The 25438-nt window shown below is 46.6% G+C and overlaps 2 protein-coding genes across 5 annotated transcripts; one reads left to right on the plus strand and one right to left on the minus strand.

Moving 5' to 3' along the window:
• The first annotated feature begins 8530 nt into the window (after nt 1-8530).
• On the plus strand, nt 8531-16154 carry NFE2 (nuclear factor, erythroid 2). Of its 2 annotated transcripts, none has more exons than XM_010964420.3 (3): nt 8531-8792; nt 13521-13689; nt 14875-16154. In XM_010964420.3, the coding sequence occupies exons 2-3, from the start codon at nt 13576-13578 to the stop codon at nt 15880-15882; spliced, it is 1122 nt and encodes a 373-aa protein (XP_010962722.1). In that variant the 5' UTR covers nt 8531-8792; nt 13521-13575; the 3' UTR covers nt 15883-16154. The 2 variants fall into 2 exon arrangements, with proteins under 2 accessions (XP_010962722.1, XP_010962723.1); XM_010964421.3 differs by lacking the exon at nt 8531-8792 and adding an exon at nt 8838-13326.
• Nucleotides 16155-18526: 2372 nt separating this feature from the next.
• On the minus strand, nt 18527-25084 carry HNRNPA1 (heterogeneous nuclear ribonucleoprotein A1). Of its 3 annotated transcripts, XR_835998.3 has the most exons (12): nt 24929-25084; nt 24259-24375; nt 23811-23957; nt 23487-23697; nt 23300-23392; nt 23122-23214; nt 22757-22831; nt 22383-22541; nt 21685-21840; nt 21352-21419; nt 18905-18975; nt 18527-18671 (listed from the first exon to the last, which is right to left on the minus strand). XR_835998.3 is itself a non-coding variant. In XM_010964418.3 (11 exons), exons 1-10 carry the CDS (start codon nt 24941-24943, stop codon nt 21364-21366), a joined length of 1122 nt encoding a protein of 373 aa, XP_010962720.1. In that variant the 5' UTR covers nt 24944-25084; the 3' UTR covers nt 20407-21118; nt 21352-21363. The 3 variants fall into 3 exon arrangements, 2 of the variants coding, with proteins under 2 accessions (XP_010962720.1, XP_010962721.1); XM_010964418.3 differs by lacking the exons at nt 18527-18671; nt 18905-18975 and adding an exon at nt 20407-21118; XM_010964419.3 differs by lacking the exons at nt 18527-18671; nt 18905-18975; nt 22383-22541 and adding an exon at nt 20407-21118.
• Between the last annotated feature and the right edge of the window lie 354 nt (nt 25085-25438).

Consider the following 25438-nt stretch of genomic DNA (forward strand, 5'->3'; position numbering starts at 1 on the left):
GATTTCCTGGGGCCACACACAGCTCACCTAGATTGGCTGAAGCTGCAGCCCAGTCAATTGAATTGTACCTCTTCTGTAGAAGGGAAAGATAGTCTGCAAAGAATTCCCCTCCCCAGCAGAAAAAAAAAAAAAATGTTGTCACTGTTTCTCCAGTGACGTTTAGGAGAAAAGATCCTCTGTTCCGCTAACACAAGTGAATATCTTCTATATTTACAAAGGAGAGGGATGCAGTTCTGTCAGCTAAGCATTCTAACTCCTAGCCCAGGGCTTGCTCAGCCTCTCGCTAAAGCAATCATTGCTTCTGCTCCAGCCAGTAAGGAATGGGAAACGGCACAGACGGTGGTCATCACAGCCAGCAGTGTTGGCAGCTACAGCTAGTGACCTGGAAATGTGGGCACGTGCCTTCCACAGGATGACCGGTGAGGACACCTCCCGCAAGTCTTCAGTGCTCAGTGGGGCACTCCTGACAGTAAAGCAGGTCTTGAGGAGACAACAGAAGAAGGTAGCATCTTTCTGACCTAACAGCAGTCTGGCTTTGTCTCTGAGGTGTAGGAAGTGTCTCCCCAACACACAGCTATGATGAAACTTAAGACCACAAAGAGGAAGCTTCCTGGGGTTGTATAGCTGCGGCTTTCATCCAAGGGAATGGGTGGGGAGTTCTACCTGGATGAACTCTTAAGACTGCCACCTTGTGATGTAGCCTTGCCTCTGAATTCTTTTATCACTCTTCCTGATGATTGCAACCATGCAGCCACCTTGCTATGGTGCAGAATTCAGTGTTAGCTATGCACTCGGGAGACTCCAATTTTCTCCTCTTTCCACAGAGCTGAGAAGCGATGGCCTTACTTAGGAACAGGGATACTTCTTTCATCGTAATAAGGTAGACAGGCAAGCATGGAGATGCAAAATAAGCTGGTGGATTTGGTATTGGAAAAATAAGGCAGCCTCATTTAATTGCATCTATTTTATCAATGAACTATGGAGCCCTACCATCTGCTGAGAGGAAGTGGAGGGGGTGTTGGAGATTTTAGAAGAGAATGGGGGGGCAGGCTACAGCTCAGTGGTAGAGTGCATGCCTAACATGCATGAGGTCCTGGGTTCAATCCCCAGTACTAACATTAAGAAAATAAATAAATGGAACTAGTTACCTACCCGCCCCCTGCCCGCCAAAAAAAAAAAAAAAAAAAAAGAGAGTAGATGTGAAATAGTTATTGAGCAGAATAGAAAAGAGAATTTACCAGGGAAATGTAGAATTATTTGGAAATGTTGAGTTTAGGGGGCATAAATTTGAAATCTAGTCAGCGAGATTCTGGGATTTTCTCCATCAATATTTAGCTGCCCAGGTATAGATATGGAGGAGCTGAGTTATTGGATTTAAACAGAATTTTTTTTTAATTGTAGTATAGTCAGTTTACAATGTTGTGTCAGTTTCTGGTGTACAGAATAATGGTTCAGTCATACATATACATACATATATTTGTTTTCATACTCTTTTTCATTATAGGTTACTACAAGATACTGAATATAGTTCCCTGTGCTATACAATATAAACATGTTGTTCATCTATTTTGTATATAGTAGTTAGTATCTGCAAATCTCGAACTCCCAATTTATCCCTTCCCACCTCCTTCCCCACCGGTAACCATAAGTTTGTTTTCTATGACTGAGTCTGTTTCTGTTTTGTAAATAAGTTCATTTGTCTTTTATTTTTTTTAGATTCCACATATAAATGATATCATATATCATGCTGATATGGTATTTTTCTTTCTCTTTGTGGCTTACTTTACTTAAAATGACAATCTCCGTGTCCATCCACGTTGCTACAAATGGCATTATTTTATTCTTTTTTATGGCTTAGATGTATTCCATTGTATAAATATACCACAACTTCTTTATCCAGTCATCTGTTAATGGAACCAGAAATGTCTAGTTTTGTTTTGTTTTCCAGGAAGGTTTAGTGGAGATGGATAGGGGCAAGGAAGTTAACAGTGCCTGGATATGAAGTTATAGTTCTGGATATGAAGGGGAGTGGATGGATTATTTAAAAAACAAAATAAAAAGAGAGTACTTATGGTTTAGAGTTCCTTGAGGCAGGAGGGTATTAAGAGGAGAGAAGGGGTATTAGGGTATGAGAAGGAAAGGCAAATAGTAACAGATGAGGTATTTGCGATTTCAGAGGATTTTATCTGGATTGAATTGTTCCAGCTCTCTTTTCTTTCCCAACCCTTGGTTTTCCCTTTTTTCTTCTTTCCATCTCTCCTCCCACCAGAGAGGGAGAAGCAGTGAAATCTGCTCTTCATTTCCTTTGTGGACAACTAAGAGGCTGGCTCTCTACCAAGCCTCAGATGGATGTCTGTCTCTCTCTTTCTATCTCTTCATTTCGGGAAAAGGAAAGCTGATAGTTGGGGGATGAGGAGGCCAGGAGCCCTTGACCTTCCTCCCCGAGGAGGTCTCCTCTGGCAAGCAACCTCTCTGGGGAAAATAAGACCAGAGACAGCAGCAACCAGGTCAGGAGCATGGTTTCAGCGGCAACCAGGGAGAACACAGACAAGAACCACCAACAGGGAGAGTGGGAGGCCCTGGTGTGGAGACAGCCTTTATAGAAAGAGCTTTCAACACAAGAGAATTTGGGAAGAGGCCCAGAGGCACTCAGCAAATTTGACAACCTTCATCCTGGGTCTCCATCACCATACGTGAGTCTTCGGGAATCAGAAGGACCCCAGCTCACCACACTGAAGAGAACCCCACGATGCCCCTTCTTGTTGGTTTTGGCCAAGACAGACCCTCGAAGAGACTGGAAGCACCTCAGGAAAGCTCTCTGAATTTTCCCAGGGGAGGGCAGCCCAACCTGCCCCTGAGTCCTTGGAGGGAGAGGACTATCTAAGAACTTTGATAGGCAACTAGACTCCTGGCAGGGAGTGAGCCCTGAGCCTGGTCATCATGACCTCTCCTGCTGTCCCAGGAAACTTCCCCTCTGCGCAAACCTCCTTTTACAACCCTGGGACTCCCAGGCTCTGTAACTGATCAACCCTTTATAGAATTTTCCCCCACAACTGTGCATTTACATAAATTGTTTCTTCAGCCCAGAATGTGTCCCCCATTTTTATCCCTAGTAAATTCAGATTCTTCTACTTTTCAAGATTAGTTGAAAGCTTACCTCCTCTCTGAGGCCTTCCCTGAGGCAACTAGTTGCTCCTTTTCTGTGTTCCCAGAATACATAATTTATCCATTCTCACCTCACTGGCCATATCCATTATCTCTTTATACACATATCTGTTCCAAGGCAAGGATCACTCAGTTATCTTGGTATCCTCCAAATTTAGCAATTTGTTAAACACTCTAAACATTTCTTGAGTTAGTGACAGTATACTAGTACTCAGAACTAGACACCTTGAAATATATCTAAAAGAGACAAAACATCAAATGCAATCCCCCATAAGAAGTTTATCAGTTAACTATAATTTAATATTTATTTAATCATAATATTAGATGTACCATATATGTACTGTTTAATAGTGCTTACTATATCCTACACACTGAATTGCTAAATTAAACATACATACCTGGGTTTTTAAAAAATTTTTTAATATCTTTTTTGGGGGGAGTTAATTGTTTATGTTCATATATATATATATATATATATATATATATATATATATATATAAATAAATGGAGGTGCTGGGGATTGAACCCAGGACCTTGTACATGCTAAGCACATGCTCTACCACTGAGCTATACCCTCCCCCCCATACTCAGTTTTTAACTTCTCACAATATCATGAAAGATAAGTAATGTTATAATCCCCAAATTACCGATGGGTAAAATTAAACTCAGAGAGATTAAAGAATTTGCCTGAGATCTCAAAGTGAGGGTCAGAGCCAAGATTGGAATGCAGGCATTTCTTACTCTAAAACTTGTGCTCTTAACCATTATACTACAATGCTTGAGACAAGTTTTATATAATGCAGTTTCTATCATCATTATTACAGGATGGTATAACAAAACACAAAATCATATGGTTCAGTTGGAAAAGAAGATATTTAAATGAAGTATTAATTCTCTGTTACATAGAACAATTGCAAAAGGAGGTAGACAAGAGAACTACGTGTAAGGGCTGAGGCAGCCAGAGAAAGTGTTGTGGAGCTAGAACTTGAACTGAGCTGGGCCTTGGAGAGTGGATCAGAGAAAGGGATCCAAATTAATGTACTTTCTTATAAACACTGTATGTACATTGTCTCTTCTGATCCCTCACAACAACCTGTGACGGAAGCTCTGTTCCCCCCATTTACCAGGGGGAAACTAAGGCTCAAGGGGTTATATAATTTGCCCAAGTCCACACTGCTAAGTGTTGAGCTTAGCAAACCGAGTTCTCTCTTCCACTCCATACACCCTCTGGTTGGTAGGAAGAGCCAAGGAGAGCATTCTGGTGCAAGGGAGGAGCAGGAAGAAAGACAGGAGGCTGGAATGAGCAGGATGCTTTGAAAAGGAGGAAATAAATAGTCAAGCATTCAGCCTTCCATCCTCTAAGGAGCAGAGAGGGTGGGACTTCCTAGGCAGCTCCGCCCACTGTGGAGGATTGCAACAGGGTGGGGTGGAGGGAGGTTCTGAGGTTCCTGGAAGGTGACTGAAGCCCATAAGGCTGGCACTATGCCCATTGTGTGGCTAAAACTGGCCCCGCCCAGTAGTGCTGGGGTGGGAGAGCCATGGCCTGAGGGCTAGTTCCTGGAAGTCTACCACCACCCCCAAACATTGCTGCATCCCAGTCCTGGTTCTTTCCCAGAACCAGGCTGCCTACTGGTTTCAGTTCTGTCCCAAGCATCTCTCTACCGGAGTCTCGCTTCCAGATAGACTGTTCTTAGTCCCTAAGCTCCTGAGGCACTCTGGCCTCCAGGTTTCTAAGCTCCCATCTCCTAATAATAACAGACTCACTTTCTTATTGATCTCATTTTATCTTCCCCAAAACTCCATTGAATAGATATTATCATTATGAGAGCTCAGAAAGGTTGGGTTGCCCAAAGCCATATAGCCAGTGAATGCAGGGACTCCAGCCCAAGTCTAAGATTCATGGTCTGGTCCTCTCTCACCCTATTCTATACCATGCAACCTACTCTAGATTTAGAATTAAGCCCCAGGGGTTATTTCTTCTGCACTATTCTGGACTCATCTATCAGCCTTCATCTGATTTGGGTTCAGAGCAGGGCTCTGCTGGCGGGACATAAATCCTAGATGCCCGGGCCTAGGAGCCTAAGTTTTGCCCAATTGCCTGGACCCTTGAAAGCCACAAGCTCTTTTGGCCTGTGGGTCCAGCTCAGTGTCCCCTCAACTCCTGAGTCAATCCTCTAAGAATTTTTATCTATGGAAAGGAACGTCCTCAAAGACTTTTTTTTATCTTATGCTCACCCAAACTAAAACACAAGAAAAACCCAGTGGATAGCTTAGGAGATCTGGCTCCACCAACTGGGCCTCAGTTTATATCTCCACTGCCTTACTTTAGTTAAGAGGGGCCTCACTATTCCCTGGTCCTAGACCCCCTCCAACACCTCCCCCAGCCATCCGGGGTAACCGCCAGGCTCTGCAGCCTAGGATAACGCCCAGCCCTCCCTTGCACCCTGTGGCTGCCTCCCCTTTCCGTCTGTTGAGAGAGGAAGCCAGGGGGTGGCGGGTGCAACCCTGCAGGGCACTGATAAAAGGGCCAGCCCTGCCCCCGCCCCCTGGGGCCACTGCGGTCAAACCAGCCGGCAAGCAGGCAAGGCAGCCAGCTCCCTCTGGGACCCATGGCCCTCCCCTGGTTCCACCTCTACCCACCCTGCCCTACTCGGGAAGCTGGTTGCATAACCCAGTGGGCTGTTTGGCAACATTGCTTGTGGCTTGCCCTGATGCTGGTGGTGGTGTGCACACACACTGGGGTGAGGGTGGGGTGGAATGACCAGGGATGACAGCAAATCAGCCTTTTGGGGGTGCATGACAAGCATGGATGCAGACTGGTATAACAATAAAGATATGTGGCCACGTTTTTCTCTATACTCTGCCTCTGCCACCTTTGCTGAAGCAGGAGGATCTTGGGGATGGGAAAATCGTAGGTATTCTGCCTTGTCTAGCCACAGGCACGATCCACGCCATTCAGGCTCCTAATCCCCTGCTAATCAATTCAAGGAGATTTAAAATAGAAGGGAATTGACTCTGAACATCAGGAATCTGAGAGAAGGGGGCTAAAGGAACCATCCCCACTCCTGAGGGCTGTAAAGAGTGTCCTGGAGGCAGGAGGCAGCCTAGGAACCGCAGTAACAGCCTCTTCCTACAAATGGGGAGTGCTGGTGAGGTGGGAGAAACAACTCAGCGTGGCCAGTTGCCTAAATGAAGGCTGTCTGTTCAATTAGCTCAGCCTTGTCTGTCCCCTAAATAAATAGTAAACTGCTTCAAACATTTTCATTCGTGCACAGGATGAAATACAACCTCCCTTAGTTTGACTTGCAAGGCTTTACAATCTAGCCCCAGTCAAACTTCCCAGTCTTATCTTTTCCGACTTCCTACCCCACACCCCACCCTAGGGAACCCAAAGTACTCCTCTGTGTTTTATGCCTCGGTGCCTTCACATCTTTGCTTGGAATACCCTTCTCCCCATCTCTGCTAGGGGAACCCCGAGTTATTCTCCACAGCCCAGATCAACTGTCAGCTCCTCTGTAAAACCTGCTCTGAATTTCACCAGGAAGAAATTCAGCTCCATAGGATTTTATGTAGATCTTTATTAATGTAATTCCCTATCTACACTGTCGATGAGGATGCAGACTATGTCTTATTCATCTTTGTGTTGCTGGAGTAGGAAGCATAATAGACACTCAATAAATATTTGTTGAATGAATAAATGATGAGTAGATACTCAATAAATATCTGTTCATTCATTGGCTAATCCACGTTATCCATAGTTGTATCTGCATTGCCACAAATAGTGTCCTGAACTGGTAGCTTTCATTCAGTAAATGTGTGTTGACTAGCAGTAACCTGATATCATTATTTAATCAGCCACAAGTGTGATTATCACCACCCCTCAACCCCTCTGAGGGGCCCAAATAAACATACAAGTGAGAGAGCTATATCTGAATGCTCATGTCTGTGACCCGGATTCACACTCAGGTCATCAAGAGATTCTGAACCCACAGGTAACATACCATGGGTCACCCTCCTGTCCTATACAGATCATGCGTGTAGAACCATGATCTCCTGGGATGGGGATGGAATTTAAAACATTGAACCATGGGTTTGGCATGGGTATTGATCCAACCCACACACATAGGCTGCAAAGAGGTAGATATCTCATGGCCTCTGGAATTGCATGGTTGGGTTGCTGAGTTGTGGGGTGTCCTGAGAGAGAACTGGGGTGGCTGATGTACTGGTGTAATGGTGGGGAACACTTGGAAGGCTCCCAGAAGCTATTCTTTACCAACCAGGACAGAATATTTTCATTATTTTAATAGTGAACACAGCCCTATCAGAGAATGCTGGCTGAATGCCAGCCTGGCCTCAGAATGGTACCTGCCTGCCTCCTGTGTCTTTGTTCCAACTTAATTTGAATATCATAAGAAGAAAAATAGAAGGAAAAACAAATGTAAGTTGTAGCTGTAAGGACAGAAGCTAGACATAGGAAGGACTTTCCATAGAGCTGAAAGCCACAAAAAGCTAGGAGGAAGCAAGACTTTTCTCTTAGTCTCTGGAGAGAGATCTGTTTGGCCTGGGACTTGGGCTGTGTGTTGGAAGCAAAGGGATGAATGAGTGACTTCTGGGGGCACTTACTGGCCTGCCCCAGAGCTGCTGTGGGTGCTAGGGGATGGACCTGATGTCATATACACGTGTCCTGGTCTGTCCAGGGTATGTGGCTGCCATGTGGCTAGGGTGCCTTGCCTGGAAGAAAGGACAGAGGGCATCCAGGGTCCCCTTTAAGGGAGGTGAATAATGTCCCTGCCGGGCGACTCCCCCCTCAACTCCCCTCACACACTGACAACAAACCTGGCCAAGAAAGAGGTCTTTGTCCTAGGACATCTGAGGCTGCAGGGGGAGGGGAGAAGGCTACAGGTGAAAGGACACATCAAAGCAGCCGGCCCCTCCCCCCCCAAATCTCCCTTACCCTTTTCCCAGAACCCAGGCTTTCCTTAAATAAAAGCAGTGCCCCGAATGCCCACCTGCCTAAACATCTGTGATGCTGGACACCTGGTCCTTTTCTGCCCTCCACCTTGCCATGACTCAGTTTCCCTGTCCCTAAGAGAGTTAACGGGGCAGAGGGAAGGAGGTTACAACTTGTATAAAGTTTAGAGGTCACTTTGCCATGGATCTTCAGCTTGGAATTCATCATATGCATGGGGGAAACGCAGACCTGGCTGGACTCCTGGGCTCAAAAGGAGGACTGGGAGAGGCTTGCAGCCTTGTGTGCCCCCGCTGGCCAGGAGCAAGGTGGGGGCGGGGTGTGGGCAGAAACCACACCGGGCTCAAGTTTCCTCTCTTGGCCAGAAGGGGCAGGAGGAGAGGAGGGCCACGGGGAAAGGGGAGGGTTGGAGGAAGGACGGAGAACTCAGGCCGAGGGCTTCAGAGAGGAGGCTGGTGCGCCTGCCCCGGAGCTCCCCGCACTCAGCCGGAGCCTCCACGCTCGGCGCTCAGCGATGGCCCGGGGGCGGGGCTCGGCCCTCCCCGGTTCTCAGAGGTAGCAGGGATCCTCACCCAGGAGGTGTCAGCCCAGGCCCAGCCTCCCCAGAGACAGCACCCGGAGCCTCAGCTCTCCTCACCCTGCTCGGACCCTGCCACAGGTGCCTGAGGGGCAGGGTGGGAGGAGGATTCCAGTGGGATCCAGGGGCAGGCTGGGGAGGTGGAGGAGGCAGAGGGAGAAACTAACCAACTCGCTGCGCATTCCTAGGAGATCTCAGGCTTTCCCAGGCTGCCCCTGGTTTAGGAAATTGACGTCTTTGGGAATTTCCCTGGGAGAAGACCTAGACAGCTCCTTGAGCACTGTGGGAATCTAGGAGTGAAAGGCTGTGGACCGGGGACCAGACAGTGGTCCCCTGAGGCACCCCTGAAGGGCTGGGGAATGACCCTGAGTAACCCTTCAGTGGGCTGGCTGCCCTGGGGCAGCTGGGAGAGACTCTCAGGTATGTGGTACCACCCTTTCCCCTACTCCATTCCATCATGCTGCCCTGTCTAGCCAGCTGGGAAGGTTTGGGGGAAGCTGAGGACTCGGAGACAGTGGATGCCTGGATGGCTGAGAAGAGTAGTTGCAGCAGGACCGGCTGGTAGGGGTAGAGGGTGCTGAGTTCCTGCCTCTTTTGGCCCCTTCTCTTTTCTGCACCTGAGGCAGAAGAGAACAGCTGGTACTGGAAGGGAGAGGGAGGCATCCCCCCTCAGTATAGTTCCTTCTGCCTGGAGACCTTGGCAGCTTGCGGAGTAGAGGGCTGGGAAGCAGTGGAAGAGAAGAGGCCAGGTATCAGATCTGCTGGGGCTGAGATTCTCTAGCCATTGGCCCCCAAAGGACTGGAGTTTGGAGCCTAGTAACCAAGTGACAGGATGGCAGACACTTGTCCCTCTCTCCCTCGTTCCCATACACCTGTTTGAGTCATATATGCCCCAGGAGGTTGAATCTTACTGTGATCAAATCTCCCCCCCCCCCGTCCCTGACCCCACTCACTCTTCCTCCCCACCTCTCCTCCACCCCCTTTTTCCTCCTTTCTGTTTTTTTCTCTCACCTCTGTGTGCCTCTCCCTCTTCTGGGATTCTTCGTAATCTTCCTAAATAGGTTGCTCACCTGCCACTGCGCACCCCCAGTTTTACTGATCCCTCCCCATCCTTTCACTGCCTCTGTTGACACCTGGTGAGGTGCGGTGGTCTAGTAAGCCTCAAAACAGGATCCCAGAGGCAAGCCTTCTCTCTGTCTCTCCCCCTTGTCAAGGCGTTAGAGCAGATGAGGCCAAATACGTTCCTTTCTCCAGCATCCCTCCTCAAATGGTCCTCATTCTGTATCCTTAAACATAAAGCTCCATGTCATTCCATGTGTACTCAGGGACTGTGATGAGATCTTCCTGGGTGGGCTCATCAAGATGAGAGTAAAGAGGACAGATTACAGTCCCTGGGGATAGCACCAGTCCTACCTGCAATGTTGGGGAGCAAGATGGCTGTGTGACCTCAAAGTGTGGGCTAAACTGGAAAGTGGGGACAGTTTGTACAAGAAAAAGGACACAGGGAAGTGTACTCCACCTTCCCAGTGTCTCTCCAGCTTCTGAACCCTCTGTGATGGTCTATTTGATCCAATTCTGACTATACCCTCTTCCCTGACTTATAACACTGGCTGCCAGCCCCCTGGCCCATCTTCAGGAAGGTAGGCTCCTAAGACCTAGAGGGGCCTATACCTGGGGTATAGACCACCACGTATCCCTGAGTGTCTAGAGGAAAATATACCACCCCCTTTGGGCCTGGTGCAAACTTGTCACTGCACCATAGGGCTTGTTGGAGCCAATCCTGAGGTTCTTAACTCCCTCCTCCCAAACCTCCTGCCTCCCCCTAGCAACCCTTCTGCATTCTCATTTCCCTGTCCCAGCATCAGGGGAAGGTTGAATTCCTGGTCTTTATGAGAAGGGATTGCTATTTAGTCTCAGAGACTGGGGCAGTCTAGAACCCAGCCTTGCCTGGGTCAAGGATGTGAAGCTAGACCCAGAACTCTAGAGATCATTTGCCAGGCTCCTTTCTGACTTTGTGTTCTTTCAGATAAGTCCACATGATTGGATTAGTTTAGTAGTTTTCAAGCTAGGGTGGGCCTCCGGCATCAGAAACACCAGCCTGCTTACTAAAATGCTGACTGTTGGGTACCTGCATCTATGAATTCAATTTGGTAGGTCTAGGGTAGCTTTCAGAATTTTGTGTTTTTACAAGTACCCCCAGTGATTGTGGCCCACGATAAAGCTTGTGGCTGCCTCAGTCAGATGCAATCTACTGCAAGGGGGTTCTCCAGATCTGTCTCCACTGAACAGGAGAGACTGCATAGAAGCGATTTGCCCATGATGATGCATCTGGAAGGCCAGAGAACTTGGTCTCCTGCCTCCTAGGGCAGGATCATTGTACTGCACCTAACAGTCAGATCCGGGAAACTATAAGGAGGGACAAAACGGGATGTGTATGTGTATGTGACTGTGTGAAGGACTATGAGGCAAGAGTCATTGTCCCTGCCCCCTAAACCCCTTCTCCATTCACTTTGCCTTTGGGCAATTTCCGCCAGAACCTGGGTGGGGGAAGGTGGGGTTCCGGTGTTGAAATTGCATCCTGGACAGACATAAACACCCCACCCTCTGCCCACTGGCCAAGGGCTTGAGCCTACACCCACTCCCAGCTCTGAGGATGGCAATAGAACAAGATGGTGGGGGCAGGGGCTGGGGAGATCCTCCTTCAAAAGGATAATTTGCAATTCTCACTAATTTTGTGGCGAGTCAAAGAGTGGATTCCATATTAAATAGCTGTTATAGGCCATTTTTGTGTGATCTAAGGTCATCCAGCCCTATGCGCTTTCCATCTATAAGTCCCTCCCTGCCCTCAGACTGCCTGCCTTTACTTACATGGCAAAGGTAGGGTGTGGTGTCTGGCCCTAGGAGATCAGGAGGCCCCTGCCAAATCTACTTGGAATCTCTTGCTGAAGTCTGATGGAGGGCCGATGCAGGGTGAGACAGGTGTTCGGGAATAGGGAATTCGGATGAGGACAGGGGCTGACCGAGAAGAAGATGAAGGCAGGGGTCCAGGTTTGCTGAGAATGTTGAGCTGTCCAAGCAGAAAGGGACCTCTAAGTTCAACTTGTCTAACTCCCTGGTTTTACAAATGAGGAAACAGAGGCTCAGAGAAGTGTGATGGCTTGCCCAACATCGCACTGCTGCTTTGTGGCAGAACTCTGGCCAGAGCCCAGACCCAAAGAAAAGGGGCTGGAGGTATTCAAGCCTCTAAAGAGACACCCCCCCAAAAGATGAACAAACAAACAAACAAATAGACATTCCCCAAATACACATTACTGTATATAAAATAAACAACAAGGCCTACTGTATAGCACAGGGAACTATATTCAATTTCTTATAATGAGCTGTAATGGAAAAGAACCTGAAAAAAATATGTATGTATATATGAATTGCTTTGCTGTACACCTGAAACTAACATTGTAAATTGACTACATTTCAATAAAAAATAATAATTTTTAAAAATGCATACACATATAAGCCCTTTGATGGGCAGGAAAATCTATAGTAGCAGAAAGCAGATCAGTGATTGGAGGCAACGGTGCAGGTGGTGGGATTAAATATAAAGAAGTATAAGGGAAACTTTTGCAGATGAAGAGATGTTATGTATCTTGACTGTGGTATCTGGTATATGGGCATATACCCAATGGGTGTGTGTGTGTGTGTACATATATACACATAAATGCATCAACCTGTACATTTAAAACTGATGTGTTTTATTGTACATAAAATACACTTCAATAAACTTGATTAAATTAAAAAAGAGATTCCCTAGAAGAGAAGGGACTGAGATTCCAGAGAGAGTTGACTGATGGAGACCACCAAGAGTCTTGCCACGTGGAGACCCAGGAGTGGGACTGGGAATGTCTCTGGAAGGCAGGCTAAGCTAGTAGAGTCAGCAACTGTAGGTTTCAGACCTGATCCTGCTGTTTATCAGCCTGAGTCTCCATTTCTGAATGGACCTTATGGGATCTTCGTGAAAATCAATCTCGTAGACGAACACTTACAAAACACCAGCACAGTTCTCGACAAATGCTGAATGAGTCTTTGCTATGGTTAGTATATGACTTTAGGAGAGGAGAGCCCCCTGGTTGTATGGGGTGGGGTATAGCCAAGATGACCCTGGGGGACACAGGGCAGAGGTCCGGTGTCTCCAGAGACCATTCCTCCTCTGCTGCCTGCAGCTGATAAACTTCTTATCTGGCCCAGGCAGGGGAGCCCGGGGCCAGGATAGGAGGAGAGGGCAGGGCTGCTATCAGCCACCAGGCCTGGGCCATATCTCAGAGAAGGGGAGGGCTGTCTCCTTGGCTTTTCCCACAACATGCTCCTTGGGGATCCCCAAGCACTCACTCTCACCTTGGAAAGAAAAGACTGAGATACTAAAACTGAGGGCAGAGGAGGAGCAGAAGTGATCCCTGATGTTGCTGCAGGAAACAGGAAAAAAAAAAAAACCACCCTAGATGATGTGACTTCTGTCCCAGCCAGCAATATGCTTTTGGAGAGTAAGAAGTAGGAGACAGAGAAGATAAAAGAAGATAAAAACCTACTGCGCTTCCAAAGGAACCGCCTACAGCCATAGCAGGTGAGGTGGAGATAACACGGCAGAAAAAGGCCTTATAGCTTAAGGAGTTGTTTGATGAGTCCAGCATGAAAAGAGGGGGATGAGGTGTCTCCTTCCCTCAGGAGAAGCTGGAGGGAGCCTCTCCATGGAGGCAGGACAGAATTGCTGACTTGTGGCAGGAGAAGCCCTAACCCTCTGTTTCTCCTTTGACACAGATTGCTGGGACCATTTGGGCTTTCGGGACCCTGGACCAGGCCCTGGCCCAGTAGGATGCCCCCGTGTCCTCCCCAGCAGAGCAGGAACAGGGGGACACAGCTGCCCACTCCGGAGCTGGGTGAGATGGAACTGACTTGGCAAGAGATCATGTCCATCACTGAGCTGCAGGTGAGCGGGGTTGGGGATGGGGGAGGGAAGAGCAGAAAAACAGGGAGTCTGCTGGGACTGAGACAGGGGCTGGAGCAAGCAGGGTCTCAAGATGGAAGTGTTCCAGGCACTGTAAAAGGAAGGGCTGGAGTCAGGGGGCGATCTGGATGGAAGACCAGAACATTAAGAGGGAGGGGGTGTGGATGAGCAGGAGATAGGAGTGGTGGGGAAGGAAGGATCTGATTGGGGGTGTAAACTCTCTCAGCAGCCACTCTGTTCACGTCTCTCCACCCCACCTCCTGCCCCGCCTTTCCTTCCTCACCTTCTCTTCTGACCTCCTCCAGTCCTGCCCGTCTTTTTCCCTTCCTTTCCCCACCCTGCCCTCAGCAGCTGGGCCCCTTTCCCTCAGGTAGCAGAGCTGTAGTTCAGGGGCCTCAGGAAGGGGGGTGGGTCAGACTATGCCGGGGTCCTCTCCTCCTGCTAGTTGGACAAAGGGGTGTCTGTTGGCCTAACAATGATGCCTTTGTCCCCAGCTGGGCTGGAGCAGGGTGGCTCCCCGATGTGGGTTGGGGGCCCTGTTTCCAGCATGTTCTCTCCTCCTCTCTGCACCTGGGCAGGGACAGAGGGACTGAAGGGGAGAGGGCAAAGCTTGTACTGGCTCCTGGAGGTACCTCTTAGCTCCCGACCTGGCTCTGCGCCCACCCCTTTCTGTCCCCTGCCACCTTGCCTGGGCCCTCAGGATCTGCCCTAAGCCCTCTTCCCACACAGCAGCTCCCTCTGCTGGGCACCCAGGGCACGGCCAGGGTCTGAACTTGACCCTTTGACCCTAGATAACAGCAGCAGGAAAAGGTTCTGAGGGGTCATCTTGGATAACAACTCCTTGTCTTCCTGAAGGAAATAAAGGGACTTGAGCCATTTCAACCCAGTAAGAATTTCTCCTGAAGAGGAGGGACTCCACAGTTGTGGCAGCGTTAGATAGTCCTCTTTGAAGTCTGACCTCAGTGATGTCCCTTCCTGTTTAAGCTGCTTTCTTCGTGAAATAGCTGTATCGCAGCTTTGCCAGAAGCTTTTTATGATTCTTAGAACCTTTCTGTTCCCTTGTTATTATCTCACTGGGTCTTTTAGCAGAACCCAGCCTGGTTCTCAGAGAGAGCTGGTTTCTCACCCTCAGCCTGTCTCCAAACCTCTTTGTGTCTTTTCTTGCAGGGCCTAAATGCTCCAAGTGAGCCATCGTTCGAGCCCCCAGCCCCAGTCCCATACCCTGGGCCCCTGCCTCCTCCAACTTACTGCCCCTGCTCAATCCACCCGGATGCCGGCTTCCCCCTGCCCCCACCACCTTATGAGCTCCCAGCACCTACAGCTCATGTCCCAGACCCCCCATACTCTTATGGCAACATGACTGTACCAGTCTCCAAGCCACTGGCCCTCTCGGGCCTGCTCAGTGACCCCCTCCCAGACCCCTTGGCCCTCCTGGACATTGGGTTGTCAGCAGGGCCATCCAAGCCCCAAGAAGACCCAGAATCTGACTCAGGATTATCCCTCAACTATAGTGATGCCGAATCTCTTGAGCTGGAAGGGACGGAGGCTGGTCGGCGTCGCAGCGAGTATGTAGAGATGTACCCAGTGGAGTACCCCTACTCACTAATGCCCAACTCCTTGGCCCACCCCAACTATGCCTTGCCACCTGCTGAGACCCCCTTAGCCTTAGAGCCCTCCTCAGGCCCTGTGCGGGCCAAGCCCACTGCACGGGGGGAGGCGGGGAGCCGGGATGAGCGCCGGGCCCTGGCCATGAAGATCCCCTTCCCCACCGACAAGATTGTCAACTTGCCGGTAGATGACTTCAATGAGCTGCTGGCGCGGTATCCGCTGACGGAGAGCCAGCTGGCACTAGTCCGGGACATCCGAAGGCGGGGCAAGAACAAGGTAGCCGCCCAGAACTGTCGCAAGAGAAAGCTGGAGACCATCGTGCAGCTGGAGCGGGAACTGGAGAGGCTGGGCAGCGAGCGGGAGCGGCTTCTGCGGGCCCGAGGGGAGGCCGACCGGACCCTGGAGGTCATGCGCCAACAGCTGACGGAGCTGTACCGTGACATTTTCCAGCACCTGCGGGATGAAGCAGGCAACGGCTACTCCCCTGAAGAGTATGCACTGCAACAGGCTGCTGATGGGGCCATTTTCCTGGTGCCCCGGGGGACCAAGATGGAGGCCACAGACTAAGCTGGCCAGAGGGGTGGGACTGGTGATGGAGATTTCCTGCCTTCTCTTCTGATAAAGGTGCTCCCCAACCCCAAGGCCCAGAAGGAGCTGAATTCTGTAGACCAGAAGGGGATAACAATGGGAAACCTGGCATTTGGAAGGTCCAAGGTGTGTTCCATGAGGCTTGCCTGGAGGCAAGGATGTGAGGGGAGGGCTGGAATCTCTCTTCCGTGATTCAGGTATCTGATCTCTTGTTTGAAGCTTTGGTGTATAAAGCACTCTACTGAAACAGACTTCCACTGTGTCTTCCTTCTTGAAGGGAGGGTGACGGAGCGGAGGGCTCCTCAGGGCTTACCGCTTGTGGGTGGCAGAGAGTTCTGCCAAGCTTGTTTCTTCCCCCTGCAGCTCTGTATAAGCGGGACACACGACCCTTGGGCTTGAGCAGTGTGTAAATCTACCACCTTCACCCCCATTTTCAGAGCCAGGGGCCATAGGTGATTTGAGGAACACCACCCTCTCTGGTGGCCCCCTATTTATAGAGCAGGTGTTGCTGCCAAAGCAGGTTAGACCCTCTGTGAGAGGGCCCTGAGGGTTAGGCCTCTTCTTTTTCAAACTTTGGAGCACCGAAAAGCCTAAAATGCCCACAGGCTTTTTGTTGTTGCTGTTCTCTTGCCTGCTTCTCCCGGACTCCCTCAGCCTGGGTCCTGATGCGCCCAAGTTCTGCTCTCTCAGGAGACTGAGTGAGCTCCTCTTGCCTGAAGTGAGAGAATTTGATCGGACACCCAAGTTTCAGGGGATTTCACACCCAGGTCTGGGTAAAACCTGCTCCACAGCAGAGCACAGTATGCATTTTGGTGAAGTCTATCTCCCTGGTTGTGTTAAACAGATGTTACCCATTCTTGCTTGGGGGCCGCCCTTTTCTAGATCTTGTTGTTCTAGGATGTTTTATTAGCATGCACTTTTTTCTTAGAATAGAACACAATTAAGTTTCAGAATTCTTAGCCACACCAATCAAAGTCCAATCAAACCTCCATGACACACCCTCATCTCCTTGCTTGGAGCTGGGTGGTTCCCAATCTTCCCAGTCACTTAATTATACAAATTATCTTTTTGAAGTATTTTACTTCTATTTACACTTTAATTTTACTAGCTCCATTCCCAACAGGGAAACCTTACTCCCAAGTTTGGATGGTCACTACAGTTGTGGGATGTAAAAGCAGACAGAAGTGATCAAAGATGTGGAATCTTCATGCCTACAGATTCTGAAAAACAGTTTCTAGCCTAGGTTTAGAGGATGAAAACTTCCTATTCTGGATAGATATGAAGAAAGTTTGACTTGCCAGCTTTCTCAAAAACTTAATGTGGGATCAACTTGTAGCGGGCAGCACCTGGGAGCTAGCTGTTCAATTTGATGAGCTCACTTTAAGATTTTTACCATTTAATTCGTAAGCTCGCAAAGATGGTAATTCAGAAGCCAATTTAGACATTCATTTATTTAACAAGTATTTGCTAGGCACTTAAGCTGTAGGCATTGCTCTAGGCATTGGAGATACAGTGAACAGGAGACAAGTACTTCTCACCGAGGTACACCGTAGTGGGGGAGACCCTCAGATACACTTTGGTAAGGGCCCACCTAAGGGAAAATGTGGAAGAGCAACCTGGGCTCTCCACAAGTCTCCAAAATTTGAATAAGCTAATTATCTTCCTTGAAGCTATTTCCTCATCTAAAAAAGTATGTAACTTTTTAGCAAACTGGTAGCCTGAGTCGTCCCATCTCTCCCAACCATGACTGTATCAAAGGGAAACCTCATTTAGTAACTTCAAGTTAGAAGCTTAGATTATTCCAAATTCCAATTAGGTGACTGACTTTTGGATTCACACACCTCATTCCCCATCCCTCTTCAGTTGGGCTGAAAATTGAGGCTGAATAATGACCTTTTCTGAAGGTACAGAAAAATCTAAGCATTTGCTTATAAATTGGGTTATCTTACTTCTAATTCAGTATTTTTCAAGCTTGAAATAGCTAATACTTGTTCAAAGAGGAGATCCAAGGGGGTGGGAATAGCTCAGAGGTAGAGCACATACTCAGCATGCACACAGTCCTGGATTCAATCCCCAACAGAAAAAATAAAATTAAAAAAAGACCTACTATGCTCTTCCAGAACCTAACAGGCATCGCTCCCAGAAGAGACTCACTGAATTCAACAGCAGCTGTTGGCTTTTACTACAACTTCATCTTCCCTTGCCAGAATAGCTACAAAAACGACATGCTCAAGAAGAGCAATAGTAAACAGCTTACTTCTAACTGGGTCAAGATATACTCCTGCAGTGGGAGCCAGTTTCTGGTTTTATAAAACCACGATGTGGACAGGGGAAACTTTTACTTAGTAAACCACTTCTAAAGCCAACCCTTTCTCCTTCATCTGAGTAGCACAAAGTTTTACTTAAAGCATCTATATTAGTTTTCTTTAAACTGCTAGCTTCAAAAATCTGTAAGGAATGAGGGGAGAGGGTAGCTCTGCTAAAAAATCTGGTTTGCCAGACCTCTGGTATGTCATTAATTTCCGTATTTCCCATTCTCAAACTTGAAATGGTTTAGAATGTGCAGTTATCTCAAGTTCCCATAAATACCATGAAGGGAGACAAAGAAAACAAGAAACAGAACCAAGCTAATAAAAGCACTTTATTTTTAAAAAGTCCATTCACAAAATTGAATGACTGATTCAAGCTGCATAGCAGCTAATGGCTACTGCATGGCAGTGGAAATGAAATGCACAGTGGCTCAGATAAAAGTCCTCATAAGGATGTTCCTGCAAAAAAGAAAAAAAATTTAAGTCTATATACAAGCAGATGAAAGACTGTAGTTATATCCATTCTCTTTACTGAGAACCAAACTGCTTTAATAGCTCTCTACTGGCTAAATCTGAGACCAAATAGACTAAATTAGATCTCAAAATGGGGGGGGGGGGTTCTGAGGCACAGCTTGTGAATCTTTCTATTGGCTAATACTGAACACTATTGCTGTTACTTTATAAAAACTTACCTTTTGGTCATGAGCTTTAACTGATGAGTTTCTGTTTAAGAGTTGAAAAGCCTGTAGTAGTAGACTCCTCCCTAGAAAAGTAAACAGCCTTTAGAACTAGCTTTTCTATGGCACAAGTCCCATCTCAGGCTAAATCCCCTCCACACCCCCATTAGTGGTCCACCCACCCGCCCACCATCATTTTGGGGAAGATTCTAATGCATTACTTTGAGCCATTGTTTTAAAGAAATGGGTCAAAGGAAGGTAGGAGATATAGAAATTAAAGGGTAAAGTTACATTATTACAGTATAGAAATTCCTTCAATTGGGAGCCACCAAGAGTAGGGTGAATTTAAAGCAAATTTATCTCCAGAAAAACCAAATTCAGCTTAACTGGACTAGTTTTGGCTCAATATATTAAGGAAAATATAACAGAAAACTGGATTTTAGGTTAACTATATGGATGTAAGTAAAATCTGTTCTTACCTACCAGCATAGTAATAAAACCTTTTCTCCTGGTTCTGACTGCTAGTCCTAAGAGTCAGGTGTGCCTTACTCTTGTCTGCCTCCTTCCTGGCGGTGGTCACTGAAATTTCACTCCCTCCTAGCTTTCATGGAGGGTGCCGTGGCCTGCCCCTGGCTTATCTGTACTCCACATACCACAAGTGTCTACTCTCAGCTGTAGAGTGTCTGAGCTCGGAGTCATTCGCGCTATACTTGCTAGCAGTTCCTAGTAGCTGAACATCTCTCCTGGATCTTTAAAGGCATTTTCACGAATCCTGAGGTATCTGCAAACTCCCTCAATAGTTAAGGTTCCACCTGCCATTGCAAACTCAGCCAGTATCAAACCCATGGAACTATTATCCATGCTTTCCCACCCACCTCCACCTCCCGCGCAACCCCACCCATCCCTCCCCAAACTTCCAAGTAACAAACCCATGGGATGGAATACACAGTCCTAGTGATAAACACATCTCTATGCTACTAGGTACAATGGCACTGAAATTGAGGGCAAGGGAAAGGCTCAAAGGAAGCTATGTACAAATAACAATGATTGGATATTGTTATAACAGTAACCTGTTATAAAGATTTAGAAATCATTTTCTATACAATCAACACTTTAGGATGGTTGTGTAATCTTGTGTCACATTTAAAGGAAAACTGCAGTTAGCATGAATGTAAGTAGATAATATGGTTCCTCACTGCTTCCAATTTTACTCTACATGTTACTATGATCAATCTATAAACCTCTATAAAGACCCACCCAACCAGAAAAACTGCAGTTTTCCTTTAAGCCTGTTTTTGTGTCAAGAATAAATTCTTACTGGTATTACTTAATTTAAAAGGTCTCTCAAACCTTCTAATCTGTGGGTTTATGGGGTGGCATTAGCCAGCAGCTAGTTTCTATTCTCTGGCAGAGTTTTGCACTTGAATTGTGATAGAAGCATTCAACATTATCAGGGGTAGTGGGTAGGGAAAAGTCCAAAGCTCTGCCAGTCCCAAATCCATACAGTTGTCATTCCATTCAAGAGGGTATTAAATCGTTTATTGATTACACATGATAATGGATGATACACAAGCTTCATTCCCATCTATAACTTTATCTGGTACCATAATTCAATTTAGATATATTGCATAGGATGTGCCAACAAACATATTAATAACCAAAAACTCCGTGACTGCTTGGGTGACCCTTTTAACGGTGAACTCCAGGTCACAACACAGTAACTGTCAGTTCAACTACACCAAAGTTTCTGAAGACAATGGCCTCTCCACCCAAGCAGATTGTAAATAAATTTTGAATGGAACCTGGCATCACCCTGAAGGAATTCTAACTTCACACTGTTGGGGTAGTTTACCAAAATGGCTTCAGAGTAGACTAACTTTACACAGCACATTTAAAAAAAGACACATTTATTCAGCGTCATGATCAGACTATTACATTTAGCAATCAACAGCATGGGTGCAAAAAAAAAAAAAAAATCTACATTAAAACCCTTGGTTGGAATGCTTTACACTTTCCACAGAACAGAAACTAAAATAACCTGTTATACAATTAGTCACAAATACAGTCCTCGAGTTTTTTTGCCCATACACATGAGTATTGTCTAAAACATGTCTTCTTTGTAGCAGCTAGGCCCTGCCACCACTGTGCTTGGCTGAGTTCACAAATCTGTTGTAACCTGTAGCTTCCCTGTCACTTCTCTGGCTCTCCTCTCCTGCTAAGCTTTGTTTCCTGTTGAACAATACGGAATAAAGTTGTTAATCTAAACATATTAAGACTCAAGGCTACAATCCAATAGCAAGTTGTTTCCCACAAATTTTGCTGATCTGAACATTAACTTAATATCCACAATTTTACTGCAATTATAACGTTAACTATGTTGCACTGCTCAGCTACATTAGGGTTACTGGGTTCATTATCAATTATAAAAAATTAAGTGAAAACACAAAAAGGTGTTTACTTACCTGGGCAGTTAATTAAAATCTTCTGCCACTGCCATAGCTACTGCTGCTGCTGGAACCGCCATAGCCACCTAAGAAAAAAATTTGTTCCCTTAAACTTTGAAAGTGCTAATTTAACAGTACAAACAGGTTTTCTATTTGGGGTGATTCATGAGTTTGGGCTCCCATGATTTTCCCAATTCAATTACAAGCTACTAGTTGCTTAAAACTTTCTCAAAGTTTAAAATCATCAGCTTTTTGTTGTCTACACATGCACTGCCTAAAGATCTAGTGTTTTCCTTAACTGTACTTACTGGTTATGGATATGCCTGGCTCTCCAATACATTTATACTATACCTTGGTTTCGTGGTTTGGCAAAATATTGGCCACCACCACCATAGGGGCCAGAACTTCTGCCTCCGAAGTTTCCTCCTTTCATGGGTCCAAAATTTGAAGATTGATTGTTGTAACTGCCAAAATCATTGTAGCTTCCACCACCTCCAAAATTGCTTCCTAAGAATGGAAAAGAGGGCCCTTTATCTGTTATTTGGGGAAAATGAGAAATTCTCGTGTTCAGAGCACAAGTTACATGAGTTTCCTGCCTTTCTCCCAAACTCTATTATCTGTATTACATCCTTTCGGGGCAAGGCATTCAGTTGAATAATCCAGTAGTTAAAAAATCACCCCCAACTTACCACAGTATAGCACATAGTATAATGTATTTTCTAGCCTTGAAGGCCTTTACCCATCCAGGGGCACTGCAAACACATGCTGGATACATCAACTAAGTGCCTAAGGTCCCAAAAGAGTTAAGATACTAAAATCCTGCTAGAAGGCAATCTAATTCCAATTGAGTACACCACTATCCACTTATCCATCTATTTGGGAGTGAGGCGGCCCCAGCTTAAAGCTAGGAGGAGGTAGCATTGCAAGCCCATTAAAAAAAAAAGCACCATGCAGTATACCAGACGTTTCAAAGCATCAAGTCCCCATACGGATAAACTAAAAGGCTAAGCTAGCTATTGCACCAAGTACCTGGATCACTGGATACCTACCACTACCACCGCCAAAGCCGCCTCCGCCTCCTCCGTTGTTATAGCTGTCATAGCTGCCACTCCCGCCATAGCCACTGCCCTGGTTTCCATAACCCTGTCCACCACTTCCATAGCCTCTGCTTCCTCCAGAGTAACCAGGGCCGCCTCCTCCATAACCACCTACAAGAATACAATTCTTCTCAATAAGACAAAAGTATTGAAAAAACAGTCAAAATTTGTGCAAGCATGATGGCTAAAGGCCTGCTCACAACATGCTGTTATGGTCAGAGTTGGGAACTTATCATGCACTATAGTTTTAGTCTCTACTAGCCTATTCTAAAGGTTGCCAAAACTTTACCTATGGTTCCTTAAAAAAAAACAACAAAAAACCTTACCATCATTACCAAATCCATTGTAGCCATCCCCACTGCCACCATATCCACCACCACCACGACTGCCACCAAAACCACCTGAAAGAAAACAGAATTTTAAAACCAGGTTTTAAGTATGTGAATTGCGTAAGTTACACCCTACTAAGTCTAGGTTTTAGGGACAATTAATAAAAAATTACAACAATTATTTCCACATTAAAGACTAACTTCTGGTCAGCGAGAAGTCGGCACTACAAGTGTATAAAATGTAACTTTGGAAATGTTGGACAGGAGTTACATGCCACCAGATTGCAAAAACAAGTCATCTGGGGGTAATTAAGTTACAAGTTTATCATTAATTCTTAGTAGTAAACCATAACCACACATACCTCGACCACTAAAGTTTCCTCCGCGACCAAAATTGTCATTCCCACCAAAACCACCTCCACGACCACCACCGAAGTTTCCAGAACCACTTCGACCTGAAGGGGTAAGTTTGAGCGTTAAACTCTAGAGACTAGAATTACTCAAAGTTATGTTTAAGTTTCAATTTACAAATAAACCCACCTCTTTGGCTGGATGAAGCACTAGCCATCTCTTGCTTAGATAGAGCTTTCCTTACTTCACAGTTGTGGCCATTCACAGTATGGTACTTCTGAACTAAAAAAACAAAGATAAAAAGCATGTGACCTCAAGGTATAAACTACTACATGAATTTCAGAACCCTTACTTCCAGGATTTCACCTGTACTTACTGACAATCTTGTCTACGGAGTCATGGTCGTCAAAGGTTACAAAAGCAAAGCCTCTCTTCTTGCCACTGCCCCGGTCAGTCATGATTTCAATCACTTCAATTTTCCCATACTGTTCAAAATAATCTCTTAGGTGATGTTCCTCCGTGTCTTCTTTAATGCCACCAACAAAAATCTTTTTCACAGTTAAGTGGGCACCAGGTCTTTGAGAATCCTAACAGGAAAACAAAACCCAAGTTATTTGTATTAGTAAAATCTATCCCCAAAGTCTATTACACCCCCAAACGTAAAGCCAAATGACCAATGGGAGGGGAAAACGTCACTTACTTCTCTTGAGACGGCCCTCTTTGGTTCCACAACTCTTCCATCCACCTTGTGTGGCCTTGCATTCATGGCTGCATCCACCTCCTCCACAGTGGCATATGTGACAAACCCAAAGCCTCTGGAGCGCTTGGTGTTTGGATCCCTCATTACCTTAGATGTTAGTTTAATACATAGTAAGTAGTATCTCAGAACCTAGTGTCATTTCTACGTTGAGTAAGGCAATAGGAAAATTTGCACCAACCCTATTACTAAGCCTTTCAATTTCCCACTAGCCATTTTGTAATCTATTGAGAGGGAGCTTTTAAAATCAGTTAAGAAAGCCACACCCTCTATCATATCATTCCCAACCATAATCTCATTAGTAATCTTCATAAGCCTTCAAATAGGAACTGCAGCAAGATAGCCCAAGGAAATCGACTAGTTCTACGGCTTTGTCACTTCCAAGTCTTACCACACAATCTGTGAGCGTTCCCCATTGCTCAAAGTGGCTCCTCAGACTCTCATCGGTTGTTTCAAAGCTCAAACCTCCGATGAAGAGCTTCCGCAGCTGTTCGGGCTCTTTGGGAGACTAGAAGGGGGAAAAAGCGTTAAGTGGAGCTATAACGCAAAGCATCTCCCAGTTAGCAGAGGCAAAATTAGCTAGCAACACACGAAACACATATTGTTCCTTTGGGTCGCAACAAGCCACGTGCTTCCCCCTATCAGGGGACACGGCGTGTTGGGGGCTGGGAGTGCTGGGAAGCGGCGAGCGCATGCGTCCCTTACTCTCCCTCCAACGCAAGCGCAACAAAAGGATTCCGGGGGAGGACCACACCGCCAATACTGGACTATAGCTGCTCTTTATAAAGTCGCCTACTGAGACAAGGTAAAAAAAAATAGACCTAATGTGCCTAAGAGTTTTGCAAGGAGGAACGAGACCGGCGTGATAACTAAGGGCTGCAAGACGGCAGCCTCATGGCGACGAGGACAAAATGGCGACCTGAACTCAGGGAGGAGTAGGCCCTGGCAGCGACCTAAGAACTGCCGAAAGGACTAGTGCTAGCAGCCAAACCAGGCCGCAACCTACCGAACTCAGGAAAGGGCGAGGAACAAAATTCAGCTAGAGAGAGCGTCTTACTCACCTCTGACTTCGACATGACGGCAGCCAGGAGGGGACGCTTTAACGATGCTTACTCGGCGGCGTCCACGGGCAGAAAGGAGCAATCTAACCAACGTATCTGCCAGCCTACCTTCGGCCTCGCTTTTTTATCCCGCCTCCTCGCTGTCGGCATTGGTAGACTCCGCCCCTGAGCAACTCTGATTGGATATTTGAAATAGCTTCCCCTTTCTATTGGTCTCTGGTGCTGCATTGCAGCGTGCCGTCATCCGTCTGGGCGTTCTACGCAGTCTCCACCCCTTGGGGGGGGTCCTTTGGCTCTCGAGTAGTATTAGTCTTAAATAGTCTGATTGGCTAGCCAACCAATCATTCATATTTGAAAGCACTTAAGGTAGTTAAATAAATTTTTTATCTTCTACGCCCCGAATATTATATTCAACTCATTCGGCTAATTATGACTGATACTATGCATGAGAAAAGTAGTTAGCAAGTAACTTTTTTTTTTTTTTTTTGGCGAAGACGCCTGCTGAGCGCA

This window comes from Camelus bactrianus, chromosome 12, assembly GCF_048773025.1.
Source record: "Camelus bactrianus isolate YW-2024 breed Bactrian camel chromosome 12, ASM4877302v1, whole genome shotgun sequence".
Lineage (NCBI taxonomy): Eukaryota > Metazoa > Chordata > Mammalia > Artiodactyla > Camelidae > Camelus > Camelus bactrianus.